The sequence below is a fragment of the Neopsephotus bourkii genome, unplaced genomic scaffold (assembly GCF_033783945.1).
Source record: "Neopsephotus bourkii isolate Nb327-2 ecotype Australia unplaced genomic scaffold, CSIRO-AGI_Nbou_v1 NB_107, whole genome shotgun sequence".
In the NCBI taxonomy this organism is placed as follows: domain Eukaryota; kingdom Metazoa; phylum Chordata; class Aves; order Psittaciformes; family Psittacidae; genus Neopsephotus; species Neopsephotus bourkii.
The window spans coordinates 6,762,575-6,778,303 of NW_026900624.1; the positions used below are offsets into that span (position 1 = coordinate 6,762,575).

A 15,729-nucleotide genomic window follows, 5' to 3' on the forward strand; every position below is an offset into this window, starting at 1 on the left:
TCTTACCTGACTCCTTCATTGAGGTTGTAAAGTTCATGGTCTGGGAGACCCTTACGCTGGAACACCGATATTACTCCATTGTGGATACTGAAAGAGGACATCAGGAATTATTAGCACTCGATCACATTTTAGAAGGGTATCACTTCCACAATAAGTCTAACGTCTCTGCCTAGGCACTTCAAGACCTTTTAAAAGTCACAGATGACTGCTGGTACCCTGTCTCAGATGCCTTAAAGGGAATTACTGCCTAGAAAATAGGCAGCATCTTTAAAAATCAGTTCTTTTTGATTTGCTCCAACTTCAATATTTGCAATCTAAAACCACCAATTAAAAAAAAACTTAAGCTTATTTATTTATTTTAGGTACTTTAAGCATATTAAGTAAACTTATATATATTTTACGTGAAGCATATATTAAGCATTTTAAAGTTTATTTTTGTCCCTATGGCTCACTACAGATACAAGTAACAGCTTCACTATAAGATTGGTGATGATATTCCTGCAACTGTGGGCATGTATTTGTCTGAGCTATGGTTACTTGATTTCTTTATCAACAAATCAGCATTTATCCAGGCTAGACACTATACCTGAAGTTTAACCCACAATACGGAATCAATTTACCAGAATGCAATCTCAAGAATGGTTAGTTCTTAAAAAAAGAATAATAAAAGAAACACTGAACAATTATGAATTTTAAGTCAATTTAACCAATCTCTCATTTACTTTCAAAAATGAAACAAAAGAGAATGGATAATTGGTTACAAAGACTGATTCCTATCACCACTAAGTCATTTTCAAAGATGCACACTCTTTCTTCAGCTAAAGGAAAGGAAAACCAAGGCTGTGCTAAAAGAACAAGTCTAGAGTTTCTAACACAGACAGGAAGAGGCAGCGATATGCTCAGCATAGGCCAACCATCTGTCCTACAAAAATGTTCCCTTTTCATTTTCAATGCCATTTTTAACTGTTCTGCAAGCAGAAGTTGTTTAGAGGTGATGACTTCCTTCTGCAGTCAGATGCAACTGAAGACAGGATTGAAACCACAAAATTCTCTAGCTCAACAGAAAGTCACATACCCAACACTGCCTGTTTCTGGGGCACGTGGTCACCAGCCCTGTACATTCAAGGATGCTCAATGGCAAAAGCCTTCAAGGTACTCTAGGTATCTGCAATCCACATGCTTAACAGGGATGCTTACCAGTCCCATGAACTGAACAAGGCTGCACCTCAAAGTACATGTGCACCTCAAAGTGAGCATGTGCTTCAAGATGAAGCTCTGAAATACACCTGACACAATTAGTGTAATGACACACCAGCCTAAATCACTAAGCTTAGGTCTGAGGACAGTGGTAAAGAAATGCCAGTGAAAGGTGAGACCAAACCTGTTTCTAGCACTAGTAGAAGGGAACAGAAGCCTTACTTCCCTTCCCCAACACGGTGCCACCCTTCATAGCCTCACAGCTTTGACTCCAAAAGGAAAGAAGATTCACATGGTCCCTCCATCTGTCAGCCCATAACCACTCCTTCGCTCTTGGAACTGCCTGGGAACTTCTACCAGCTTTAACTATGGAATGGAAGCTCCAAAACCATTAAGGTCTTTCAGGTTTCAGCTGGCATAGAGGAGCATCTTTCAGTGACGAAGAATGTACTTCAGGATAAGCTCAGCCTTTATTCAACACGCACACAGATGCTTTAGCTTCCTGATGATAGCACACAGCCTTTATCCACTCTACTGTTCATACTACTGCTACTTAATTTCCAGTATGACAGCCTTTACTAAATTGACCATTCCCACTGCTAGCAGTGACAGCAAGTTATTTCATTTCTGTCTGACTCAGTTACCCCATGTATAAAATAAAGATGATGGCACTGATCACTAAGGGGCATTTTAAGATGTATTCATGAAAATCATAACAATGAGTGTGATTACCAATAGCAGTGTTAGATGCCATCATTGTCGCTGTTTTTCCTTCTTCACTCACAATCCTATCTGCAAAGGGAAAATACACATTTTTGGCATGTGGCTCTCCCTATTCAAGGCTGCAACTCAGAAGAGATGACATCTTAAGGCATATGACAAAAAACAGGGAAGAAGTCTTCCTGCTCTGTGCCATTTCTCATTCTGTGTGTCTCTCATTCTGCATGCCTCCTCCCAGCCTGTACTCCACAGTAGCAAAGAACAGCAACAACAAGCCTCAGGGACACTCAGGAACATGTATTTAGGAGCCACTGAATTAAATCTCACCCTTAGAACATCTAAAATCTTCCAAGAATGAGAAGCTACAACATGCATATCCCTCCTGGGGATGTGGTTTTACCAGTGACTCCACGGTGTCTTTTTTCTGAGCTTTGTATCTGACCCACCTCTGCTCACACTGCACTGGAGTATGGTGCAATGAAGCAGCAACCAACTTTGGAGGAATGGAAAGCAAAACAGGGACCAGATTTGCCCATCCTGGAGGTACCAGGATTTGGGGTTGCCCAGTCTTGTGAAGAAGAGCTAAAGGTGGCATCTGTTTATAAGGTCTCCAGAGGGAAGAAGCCTGATTCCTCCTGGTGAATGAGATTGGTCAGCTCTGCCTGGTGTCAGCTCCAGGGCCAGATCCAGTCACAAGCCACTGCTCCTACTGCAAGGGGATGTCACTGCAGGCACTATGCCAGGCAGCAGTGGAGTGTGCCTGGGGACCTCAGGTGCCCACATTAAACTTTCCCAGGTCCACAGTAAGACAGCTCCTTTCAATGCTTGCTGAGAGCAGAATACTGGACTGGAAGGCAAACCCATGCTATGCACTAAGAGATGTGAAATGCAGGCACAAAACAATGTTGAAGAGCAAAGAGATGCACTTTTAGACAAGCTCAGTCACATTCATCCATGGAAAAAGGAAATTAAAAGTGGCAGGTGAAGGATATGACCTGCTGAGGAGAAATGCACAAGCAGATAAAAATAGGAACCACTGTCTCCTTTTTTGCTCCTTTAACAACATTTCCAAGGTGTTAAGCATTCCTTCTGCCATGGCAGTCCCCCTTTCCCCCCACACCCCCATACTCACACATAGATACATTTGTGATCTAACCCATCTTATTTTGGCTGGTTCAAACAGACACACTCAATTTATGATTATTTGAAAATTGGCAGCTAAATGTCTCTGGTATACAGTGAAGTGATTTGGGTATTTTAGTATTATGAGTAATATGTGAAGTACGATTAATGTAGTGAATAAAACAAGCAGTCTTTACACACTCTTCTGGTTCGGAAATGAACTTTGCAATGTTCCCTGCCAGCCTTCCACAGAAAAGAATGACTAAATATCTCTCCTAAAAGCCAACGTGCTCTCTCTCCTTCTCTCTGGCACTCCTTTCTAAACAAGGGGGAGGTTTTGTCTTTCCAACTTAACAGGGCCATTATTATTCCTCAAAGAAGTAAGAGAGAGCAAGCTTTTTTAACAAGAATGAAGGGGACAGGTTGTGAGCATTTAAGTTATTGTGTGTGCAGTAGAACTGCACCTACATAAAACATCCCCATGGTGATCTTTCAATCTTCCTGGGATCTTCCTTGTAGTGAGGGACAACTTCCTTGTCTGGAAAACAAGTCTTGGCTCCACTACATTGACCGCCTGTCTTTCCTTCCCATTGCAGACACCAACACTTGCATGCAGGGTGCAGGCATGAAGTCCCAGGCTGCAGGTGATGTGTGAATGCCACTGTAATCTGGCCCTCCACACTTGTTGAAGAGGCAACAAAGAGGAATTGGAATAACCGGAATGTATTGGTGGCATAAACTGGTGTCAGGGTAATAAAAAGCTAGATTAAATCTTCCTAGTTACCTTAAGCTAATGAAAAAAACAAACCCAACCCTTACTTAAAACAAAGTAATCCTATGGTTTCTATAATGAGTGTTTGTTTAAAAGGGTTTAGTCAGAAAGGAAAAACCTTTTGGTGTAAAGAAAATCTGAGCTGCTGCTTACAAAGAGAAGTCCTGCAAGATGCTTGAGGTGGGTGGATTGGCTTTATTTGTGCCTGTGACCAACCTTCACTGAGGCTTAAGTCAATAATGTGCGTAATTAAATTTTTATTTTAATAGTTAACCTGAACTAAAAATGCCTTGTAAACTCCCCTCTGTAACTCTTTTACAACATGAAAGTTAATACTGGGTGCACTCATGCACTGATACTATGCTGAACAACTTCCCTGTAACTGCTGTGTGTATAAATGTTTGTACATGAACACAGCACCTCAGAGGAAAAAAAAAAAAAAAGCCCAAAAGAAACACTCCTCCCAAATCAGTTCCTGAACTGCCCATGCTCAGTACTGAACAAGGTTCCAGTCTCCACTCAAGACCAGACCTTACACTGTATGGCCAGGGTTTGCTGTATTGTACCAACAGACATGTCTTCCACAGAAGCGCAGATGTAACTTCCTACTCCTGCAGTGCTGCACTTCCTTCTGCTTAAGAAAATGAGCAGTTTCTAATGTTTCTTCCCCCAGTATCTTCTGCTAGAACATGACACACTGGGAATAAATGAGGACCTGAGCAGTGCACCTTTGAAACAAGACACAGCCCCCTTCATACTGCAAGAAAACGCAAACCTCCCAGTCGCGGGATTATGGTATTTCTTGAAAGCACAGAACCAGTTCACTAGCCAGCTCCTCAACTTGTATGAATGAGGTAAGTTGCTATGGAGGTATTATTTAACCCGAGTCCAAGCAAAAGATATATTGTGCAGGCAGCTTTCCATAAAATCCTATGCCACAGGTCACTCTTGGTCTGTAGACTATAGCTGGAAGAAGACATTTTGATAGACCAGCAGCAGAGCAGAAAGAAGCCTTCAAGGAGGCTTCCACAGGTCATGGAGTAGGCAGGGAAGAGGCAGCATGACTAAAGCAGGCTGGCTGTAGGAAGGGAAATCAGGATTGGAAAACTGCAGACACTAGGGGTTTTTTGGGGGGTTGCCTTTAGAATTAAGACAAAATGTCAGGCAGCTCCAGCAATGTATTGAATTTATCCATCCCCCAGTGTCCACAGATTGCCAGAAGAAAACTACCTACAACCAAGAAGGCATTCAGAGCAACAAAAATCAACCCAGCAGCCCAAGAAACTTCACCTCTTTGGACACTCGTTATAGATTTGGCTGATACTCCAGAGGAGGTGGCTGCTTCAGGACTTACTATTCAGCTGCCTGAAACATGGGAAATGGAACTTAAGCACACCCAGTGCAGACCTTCCCCACTGTTTGCTTCAGCATTAAGGGATCAGGGAGGTGTAAATCCCCCAAGCACAAAGTTGGATGCTCACTGAGGGCACTCCCAACCAACCTAACAGCATGAACACCAAGACAAGGAAGGTGAGAGTTATTATTCTGATTTTTGCATAATAGAAAACCACTGCCTATTTAGCTCAATACCACCAAAACACACATTCCTCTTGAGTGTCTAATTGTACATCTGGACACCACTTCCTCCTATGGGTGGGAAGCTGGCTCCCTCTAGCACTAAAGTACCACCCACCCCAGTTCTTCACTGACCTGTTTAAGAAGCCAAGAAGGAAAAACTATTGTGAATAAAACACCGTTTTCTGCCAGGTCAGAATCAGATTGTCCACAATGTTGAGGAACAACTAAAAAGTTGAGCTCAAAAGTCTCTGTCTGAATCCTGACCTTCTGGTTTGCTTTGACCATGGCCATGGTCCTCCCAGTTCAGCATTTCTTGGCGAAGTGGGAGGAGCAGCCCACATTTTCATTTGTGCACAACACACAGGTAATGTAGGTTCTCTAAAACACTCACCACATTTGTATGCAAACAACAACATGGGTAAAAATATCATGGTGGTTTTTATTTACTGTTTGCAAGTTCTCCCTTTCCAGAACTCCAGGTAAAGTCCATGAGCAAAAGCAATGTTGTGTGAATAGTCACACCCTGTAAGTACTGGGTAGTTAAAGGCAACATTCTCATTTTCAAAAGGGACTAAGTGACTTAGGCCTCATTTCCTCTGAACAGTTATGGGAATAGCTAATTAACAATAATTAACCTGATATACTCGCATCAAAACATCCTTGAAGGCACTCTTGTTCCAGAATAAAGCCTCATTTTTCAGAATTAGCTTAATCCAATAGGGAAGAGACCATTTCCAGCACAGCTTCGGTCCAGCTGCAACTCCACAGGCTTTCCATGAGGCCCTGACCCTTTCAAAATCAGCTTGCAGCTGCTAGATTGCTTATGTTTCTGAAATTTCTACCCAAGGTAAAGCAATCTGCAGTGAGGGATAAACTGCAATTATGCACTGGATCACAGTGAAAATAAACTGGTCTGCAAAACTCCTGTCTTCAAAGAGTTTGAGAGGAATTAGTTCACTAACTTCACCAACTATAAACACTACTCTTGCATATGAAGAAGTTGAGGAAGACAGGTAAAGGGACTTCCCTGAGGTGTTACTCAGAGTTAGTATATCTACAGAGCGTAGGACTAAAGAGATTTTGGCTTCCAATTACACCTGCATTCAAGCAAGTACGAATATGTCTGGAGGGCTATGAGGAGCAGCAATTCTCCTCCACCACCACCACTTCCTATTACTGCAGTCGAAGCTAACGTGTTCCATGGTGCTGTGGTGGCTTGACGGGCTGGTAAATCCCCTTCACCCCCCAACAGCTCAGCTCTGTTTCCCCCCATGCACACACGAGCCAAATTTTCTGGAAAGAGAGCCAAATTAAGGGTGAGGAAAAAGAATGCGATCCTGACACAGGCAGAAATACTTCAAAATATTTAGAATCATAGAATCAACTAGGTTGGAAAAGACCTTTAAGATCATCTAAATAAACACTAAATACTGGAAGAAATAAAATCTCCAAGTAGAAATCACAGATAAATATTCTGGTCTGGAATGTTTTTTTCCACTAGAAAAGCCTCCCTGTGATCTAAAGAAACATTCATTTTTAATTAGAAGATGAAATTTTGCTCCCACGACTGTAAAACTTACTTTACAGAAAGTTGTTGTGCTTATTACAACACTGTAAAAATTAGCCCAAACCATAAATCCATATGCCTCCTTAGATTTCCTGCTGATCTCATTAATGTCACAGGCATCTTCTCTGTGTTTTCTTCACCTTTTCTTTGCTGTCTCCTAGTCCATGCTTCTGTGAATTTTCCCCACTTTCTTACACCAGAGAGGAAGCAAGTGCTTTTGACTAGAGGCTTTGCACAGCACAACTCAGCTCCTGATCAGGCATTCTGTGCTAGCTCAGTCAGAATGAAAACCTCACAACGGATTTTATTTGCCCTGAGAAGGGCCCCCATTGGCTTGCAAGCTCAAGATTAAAAGCCCTGGGTTTTTCAGTCCAATTGGTTTAGTCAGCATTCATTCAGCCCTCCTTTTTTTGCCTGAAGCAGAAAAGGGGGAGGCGGGGGGCCCCCCCCCCAGACAAGGAATTGAAGACAATGCTAGTGAAAAAATCTAAGCTATTTTAATCCAATGCAAATTCTGTGAGCTGTAACGAAACTGTATTGTTCCACTATGTTGCTGTTGGTTGCTAGTTAATGTGCTCTGCTGGTGTGTTGCTGTACAGATCTTTTGGGGTTCATGGGAAAGCAACCTCAGAAAAAGCTGTGATATAAAACCTAATTTGCATAGTAGCAGACAGCAGTTCAGTACTGATTTCCTTTTGATCTAACAGTGTCAAGAAGTTTCACAGAAATTTAGTTTGGAGGTGAAGGAAAGGAATCAGGGAGAAAGACCTTCCTTGCTAGCACTGTGCTACATGCCTCTTTCACACCAAACCCTGCGATTAAGCCCCTGCAGTCTGCCCTCCCCTGCAGTCAGAAAGCAACAGGCATCCTCTGCCATAAACAGTCTGAGGGCTGAGACCGGTCTGAGCAGAGCGGAGGTGGTGGAGAGGACACTGCTTGGCAGCCAGACTGCAGCCACACACAAACCAACTGCAGAAGGGGAGCAGCACATCCCATCCTTCTCAGACAAAGCCCACAGTGGCAGAGCTGCTACCTTAGAGAAGACACCCAAGAGCAAAACTCTGGCTCTGCAGAGTTCCAGCAGTCCCCAGCAGGGTAGAGGCAGCATCCTTGCTCATCCTCACATTTGAGCATGGGATCAACAGTCTCATATGGGGCAGGGTCTGCCATGCTGTTGTGCTTTAACTCTCCACATCAGTTTTGGTGAATCTGGTTCAAAGCCTCTTTCAAAAGCAGATACACACACACCACATCCAGGCACAGCTGCTAATATTAGGCAAGAAACCAGAAGACATTCAAATATAGAACAGCTAGGCTTGGTGATAGGGAAAAGCTCTGCTAGTGCATCTTGACTTCTTTGATCAGAAAGCTCTTGCACTCGACATCGCACAGAATGAAACAGCACAGGCAATCCTTTAATTTGGAAGAACAAATGTTCCCATTACCCAAAGTATAGTATGCTAGGCCTCTCTTGGGAAGCTTTAAATTTGCAGGGTGAAAATAAAAAGCCATCCACAGCCCAAGATTTCCAAAACCCACCAGAGATTTCTGGTGAATCAAAGTTTAGACACCCAGTTTCCAACACTGACATTGTGGTCTCACCAGGAGAGCTGAATATTGACTCCCCTCAGGATCAGACCCTGTTACACGTGCCAAGATGGGCATGCTCTGGTGATAGGGAGGAGCTACAGTGGATAACTTCTTAATACAACTAATCCAACGTCACTTAAGCCGAGGATAAGCTCCAGTTTTACAGACTGTAGAATATCTGAGTTTCTTAAAACCAACAGATACAGGCTTTTTTGCACATGAAAGAATTACCCTCACTCTCTCTTCCACTCAGGACAAAGGCTTGCACTCTCAGATAAGTAATAAAGGGCCTTTGCCCATACAGTACATGTTGCTTGTAATCTGCCATTCTCGCCATAGCTTTAAGCAACAGTTAGTGCCAAAGTACACAATGCCCACTTGACTTGACACTGCAGGCAGCACCAGCCTGCCCTGCCAGCACTCCCAAGATGTCTTGAAGGCCCATGCCACCAAACAGCAGGGATGGTCCAGCAATCCCTGCACAGGCAAAAGGCAACCCATGGCAGGAAAGCACAGTTAGGCCTGAGTTCATACAGAGCAGTGACAGGACAACTTGCAGACACCTATGTCAGAAACAGGCAACAGAAGAGTTCTCTAATTGTTTGGATGAAATCTGCAGATGTCTAGCTCAATAACTGTCAACTGTGTCTAGCCAGAACTATACCTGACCTGTCTAACTAAAAAATAAAACCCTTACTCCAGCTCACTTAGGAAGACCCTGTGGTTTGACTGCCTGTAGTTCTCCCCTCTCCCATCAAGCCCAGTAACTGACTTGCTGTCTATTCACGTCTGTCTCCACAGCTCCCTCCCCACAAGCAAGACCTGGAAATGCTAATCCATGCCAATAAAAGCTGTCAGCACACCGTCACAAAAAGGCTTTGGGGACTGTATTTTGTCACCTTGGTTCACACTATGGAATATCTTACTCCCTGTTGTTTTCCATGGGACTACGGACCAAGAGAAGTCAAAATTGGCAAGGGCCAAGGTGGCCAAGTCTAGCCCTTAATTAGCACCACCATCCAGACCTCAGGTGCAACTCCAGGTCATATAAATTGCATGATATTTGAGCAGAAACCAAGTCTCTTTTGTGATCAGTACACAGTTTCAGTGCTTGGTGTGCTGCCTGCATTCAACAACTAATTCATAACGAAAACATAAAACCATAAATTGAGTGGTGAGAGGGACAGAGAGGTGATTATTTTATAATTCTATTTTTTTCCCCTCAAAACTCAAATATCTTTAACAAATGTGTCTATAGGTCACTGTTGGTTTTCTTCCTACCGTCATACAACTATAAAACATTACAAATGACACTTTCTGAGCTGTGACCAAGTAGAGAGGACATTTGATTTTCAAAAAGGACATAAGAATATAATTTGTAACAACTCAGACTCATCTTTTAGAGTGTCACCAAATGGTCATTAAGATGCTTTCTGAGTATCTGTGCTAAGTGACAAAACAATAAAATGTCTGCATATGTTTGTTTTTTTTGTCAAACAGTAATAAAATTCAAACGTATAAACACAATAAAGGAAACAATCAGGGCTTATTTCTCTCTGTCCAAAGTGTGTGTGCGCTTGCGTGCGCACACACACACGCGTATTTGCATTAACGTAAGAAGATTCAGTAGACTTTGTCATATCTGTATCAACAACCAGCAATATATATAGCTATGCAGATAAAGATAATGTAATTTAATAGTTGTGTATATTTAAACCTTTTATAACTAAAACCAAATCAACCCCAAATGACAGTATTTAGGTAGACACAAAGACTATTTGTAGCAGGGCCCTTTGAAATAAGTCCTTATCCATCACAAAGAAGAGCAGGCTGAGCCATCTGCAAGAAGGGCTCTCTGCTATCAGCCTTGAAGAGGAAGGTTAACAGCAATGGGGAGAAAAGCCTCTCCTGTCTTTTACTTGAACGCAAACTCTGATACGTGGAACACGCAAATGCAGAAGCCAGACATACTGTAACCTTGCCAAGCTGGGGGCAAGGCAGCCTAAATAATCACGGAGAGGCTTCAGGGGAGTCGGCACATGGTGCGAGACCTTACCTGTTCCAGGTAGCGTTGGAGCAGGCCCGTCGCTGCTGGGTCCCCCGCTCATCCAAGGCTGCCTGCTCTCTCTTGCCCAGATCACTGAGGCTGGGCGAACTCATGAACTTCAACCTGCGAAGAGTCCTCATGGTCAAATGTGTGTTTGCGCGTGGCAGCTACAGATACACCATCCTGTTTACACACACACACACGCAGCTGGAGCAGCAGCAGTGGCAGCAGTGCGAGAAGTTCCCTCCGTTTGCTGTTCAAAAAAGAAACTTAAAAAAAAAAGAAGAGAGAACCAGTCTCTACGGAGCACACCTCTGCCAGCAAGAAAACAAACCTTTAATCAGATCAACTCTGACGTCATCAACTGTGGTTAATAATTTCTCCAGTCCTTTCAAAAAATAAAAGTCAAACTTCTGGCTGCTGCTGCAGCACTTGGAAGGGGCCCCTTGCAACTGCAGCTGCCCCAAGTGCGAGGGCTTGCCCTCCCCCTGTCTCTGGGCACCATGACCTGGGAATCTTGCTCAGAGCCGCGGCAGCATGCTCCACCTGTCGTGGGAACTGCTCGGCTCCTCCAGCAGCATGAGGGGCTCTGCGAGCACTTCTCGCCCTTTCCCTCCCTCTCTCTGCACTCGGAAATGAAACTGGAGGGCAACGGACAGGAAAAAAAAACCCAACACCCAAGCAACCAATACTGACGCACTGAGACTATTGGAAAGTTTCATAACTGCTTGTGCCCTGCCACGTTACGACACTGCACACACGCGCTCTCGCTCCCTCGCTCATACATATACATAGGCACACTCCCGCACTCCTGCTCTCCTGTACACACCCAGCACAGCCTCATGGCTCGCCTGAGAGCCTGCTTCCGCTGAAGTGTCACATAAGCCACGAGATGGGAAGTATTCACAAGCAACATAAGTGCAGAATGAAAAGCGCTGGTTTGGTTTTTAGCATTTTGAGGAATTTTTGTGGTGCATAGAAAAGCCAGACGCTTTGTCTTTTTCTGCCTTTTTATTTTTAAATCAAGATAACAGCTGCACAACTCGGGGCATACTTGGTTTCTACAAAAGCCCCAGGTGTCTTATCTTCAAAGGAAAAATCTCTTTCTCTCTGACTGCAGCACTGGAGCTGAAGGATATGCTGCTACAAGACTCTAGCCCATGCTTAGCTCTCTGTCACTCACTTGTGGTTCTGTTTTAAATTCAGGATTGCCTGGCTCTTCTGCTGGGATGTAATGCAACAAAACAGCGATTAGCTTTCTCAGAAACAAAATTGTTTGCAATAGACTGAGCCAGAGCATAAGAACTGCTCTTCTGTTGCTACTTCATTGGTCTGCAAATTAAAAGCCGCAAGGGCTCCCTGCAGAGTAACCTTGCACTCAGTGGAAAGGGGGATGCAATACAGAAGAATTTACACCTTCTTTTTTTTTTCCTCACTTTCTACTTACTGTTTTCATCTCTGATCACCTATTGTCTAGACTCAGGCTATAATTGGATTTGTTTGTGCCCAAATAATATGGCAAAGCTTACATTAGAGGAGAACTGAATTTCTCACAGCGAGATCTGCCCTATGTGCCCTATGTGTGTCATCTACTGACACATCTTAGTGAAAACTGATTTCTCTCACTACTCACCCAAACCCACCTAAATTTACTGCATATAAATATTTACTTCCAAAATGTATAATTGGTATTACCTTCACTGGAACCAGCTGCAGAACTACCTAGGAACTAGATGCATTTTAACCTTCAGCAGTAGTAGTTTTACCCAGCCCCTTTGATTAGCATTATATTGATTGTCCTTCCCACATCAAAACCCTCAAATACACAAGTAAGCATCACAGTAGATGGCACATAGGTACCACTTCACTTTGGAAGGGACCTGCAGATCCACATCTAACCTATGCACAAAGACATCACTATCCCCGGTCTCTTCCAGATGTTTAAATCTCTCAAACAAACAAACAACAATACACTATGTACACAGCAGCAAAAGGAAAACAAACACAACAATATATGGCTGTATTCTAAGGAATGAGACAGCTTCTACAGCATACAAATCAGTACCCAAAAATAGATAGAGCAGAACACTGCTTTGTTCAAATCGGATGAAGGGCACTCCATTTCTGAGGATAATACAGACAAGGAGAGCAAGGGAGCACAACCAGGTCTGAGCTTCTGCTGAGTGCTCAGATAAATATGTGTCTAGCCTGTTAAGTGAAACAACTAGCTAGATAAACCTGTGGCAATATAATTCCATCTAGCTTCATTTTCCAGCTAGCTCAGTTGTTTCTCTGCTTCTTAGTTACTGCAAACTCACAAAATATTATTATTGAGACCTCACAGAATATTATTATACTGGATTGGAATTTTTAACTCCTTGATCTCTCAGCAGCACCGGAGATGGTACAAACCATACCCTCATGATATCAATATGTCAGCAGCTGTGTAATAATATTTCATCTGCTTTTTTTCCTAAAATCCCCCACTAGCTACTTGACTGAACTCAACGAGCTGCTGTATCAACCTTGGATATTCCAGACAAAGGCTGCAAAAAACAGTACTTCACTTCCTCATAAAATGCCAAATCCCAAAAAAAAAAAAAAAAAAAAAAGAAAAAAGACCTCTTTCCATCTGTACATTGAAATATTACATCTTTAGAAATCAGACTATTTTTATGCCACTCCATCAATCTCAGCAACCAGTACTAGATTCAGAGTCGACACATGAACGAAACACGTGGGAGAGGCAGCATTCCAGCTTCCCGAAAAATTTTAGATTGAGGTGAGAACAGGCTTTCTCTACACTTCTTCCTTCTTCCTATGATTCCACCTAATCAAATGTTGATTTATAATAAAATAAATAATTTTCAACAAGATTTACCTCTACTCATAATTATAGAGTAATACTTCACATTTACATTGTGCTGTGCATACACAGGCATCCCTGACTTCACAGCATTCATTAATTCAGTTTGAGCAGCTCTTGGGTATGAAGGTAAAAGATACGATCCACACTTCAGCATTAACAGCGAAGAAGAGAAAGGCAATGTGCCTTGCTCAGGCCATCCCATGAGCAGGTGGCAGAGATGTCAAGAGATTCCAAGACCTCTGCCTCCTGTTCCAGCACATTACTGAGAGGATGCAGCAGAGATTGGGTAGCCAGGGACACCTTGGGCGCAGGCAGCTGCAGGGCGATGCAGAAGACAGAGCTCCTCACCAGGGCTTGCGATGCAGCCACTCCTCAGCAGCCACTTGTGAAGAGAGTTGTCGCAATACAGCACTGCTTCAGGATCGAGAGGCTAAGCGCGCAGAGATTGCTCACTATTGGTCATGTAGAGGGAATAAGAGCACTGACCGAACTAATTTGGAGGGAGGGGAGGACAGAGGATTGGCGAGGGCCCTCCTGTAGGCTCAATAACGAGCACTACAAGGTTCTTAAATAGAACAGCTGCACTCAGCACATTTACAGAGCTGAGACTGTAAAGTACTGTTACGTTAATTCATTTAATCCCAGCATGCCAACACGGTGCTTATGCCACTGTTTCACTCACTTGAAACCTGCAGCTCAAAGGTTAAGTGATTTAATCAAAGCCACACAACCACGTCAGTGTGGAAGGCACATCCAGCCCTAGCCCCTGCTCCCTCCCTTTCCCTTCAATATCTCTCCTCATAAAAGCAGGCCTGTCTCTACTAGACACCATTCTTTCATCTGTGGGGCCCACATCCTGCGGGTGACTGCATGGTAAGTCCCGGAGCCGCCACAGTGCAGGAGAAGAGGGGAATTCTGTTCACCTAGACTTACTTGCTATCTTGAGGCCTAAACCAAAGTACAGGTACACAAATATAGGCTGACAGCCCAAGAGGATTTATGCTGTTATTGCATGAAAACATTAGCATACAGATCCAGGACCTTGTAGCAAACACGGCTTTTAAAATAATCACCAAAGGTAATTCCATAGTTACCTCCTGGTATGCTGGCAATGCCTGCCATGTTCTCACTGGGAGCTGTGGTTTAAAAATCATGTTGCTGCTCCTAGCAAATGTCAAAAAAATCCAGGCAGACCTCCCCAGGCATACACTTGGTTTCAAAAGAATGAGATTTGCCAAAAAAATAAACCAACCCAAAACAACCAAACCCAAAACAACAACAAACCAACACCTTGTATTTTATCTACATAATGCTACATTAATTTTGACAGTACAATCATATTGTCTTCTTACAAGTTTCTTTTTGACTGTGATTAGAGGGGAAAGGAAGCAAAAAGTATTGTTCAAGAATGAGAACATTAAGAAATTCACAATATATAAAATTTGTAATAAAACTGCCATTGCTGTGACTGCTACAGGTCAACTTGCCTTTGGCTACTCCGTGCTGCTACTGCAATGATAGGTTAACACTGCAGCATTATTGGTGCCAGTGGGAGGGTATAATCAGCTAGAGAATTTGCCATCTCAGCTTTACTCACCAGAGCTTTGCTGTGTAAAAAATAACTCAATAAATATAAATTTTAATTAAAGGAATAATAAAAAAAGACCCGCTACTTCACTTTATCTTCCCTCCCCTTTTGGAAAAGAGAGAAGTCCCTACGGAAATGCTGAATGGTGAGCACTCTGTAAGCAAAGAACAAAGAAGTAAAGTGTATCTATGGCAGAAAGGAGTTAAAAACCTCCTTCGACAAATGCACTTCAATTTTTCATAAACCACACCACAAAACTTAGGGCATGCCTCAACACATGCCAAAGCTCAGGAATTAGTCTTCTGAAAAACTAGGCTTCTTAAAGGCACAGCACGTCCTGCTGCGCCAGCAGAGGAGGGGCAAGGCAGAAAGGAAGAAGGAGATGCAACTATTAGGAAAAAAACAGAAAGGGCAGAGAGGGAACAGAAGTTGCAAACCTTATGACTCACCAATTCCTTTGCTACAATATCTACATAGAGCTCCTTTATCATCAGAAAACAAAGAATAAAGAGAATAAAGAAAGCATGAAACTAAACAGGCACTATTTACACCCTTCCCCCTCCATCCCACTGACTGTCTGCAACCTCTGGAGATAAAGCCACTCTCAATGACAGTTTCTGGCTGTTTATTGAGGCTGGTCACAGGACAGCCTTGGTTTTGCTAGTCCTTTGCTTTATTT

General features: G+C 43.1%; 1 protein-coding gene across 8 annotated transcripts in view; it reads right to left on the minus strand.

The window, feature by feature from the left end:
• PRR5 (proline rich 5) overlaps window positions 1-15,729 on the minus strand; it is a 92,297-nt gene that overhangs the window by 43,357 nt on the left and 33,211 nt on the right. For 3 of the 8 annotated variants that reach the window (XM_061359057.1, XM_061359067.1, XM_061359047.1), the window contains exons 3-4: window positions 10,603-10,862; window positions 7-87 (exon numbers count right to left, since the gene is read on the minus strand). In XM_061359057.1, the coding sequence (XP_061215041.1) occupies window positions 7-87; window positions 10,603-10,733 (212 nt within the window). In that variant the 5' untranslated portion in view covers window positions 10,734-10,862. The other 5 variants (XM_061359112.1, XM_061359096.1, XM_061359086.1 and 2 more) reach the window with 5 other exon arrangements.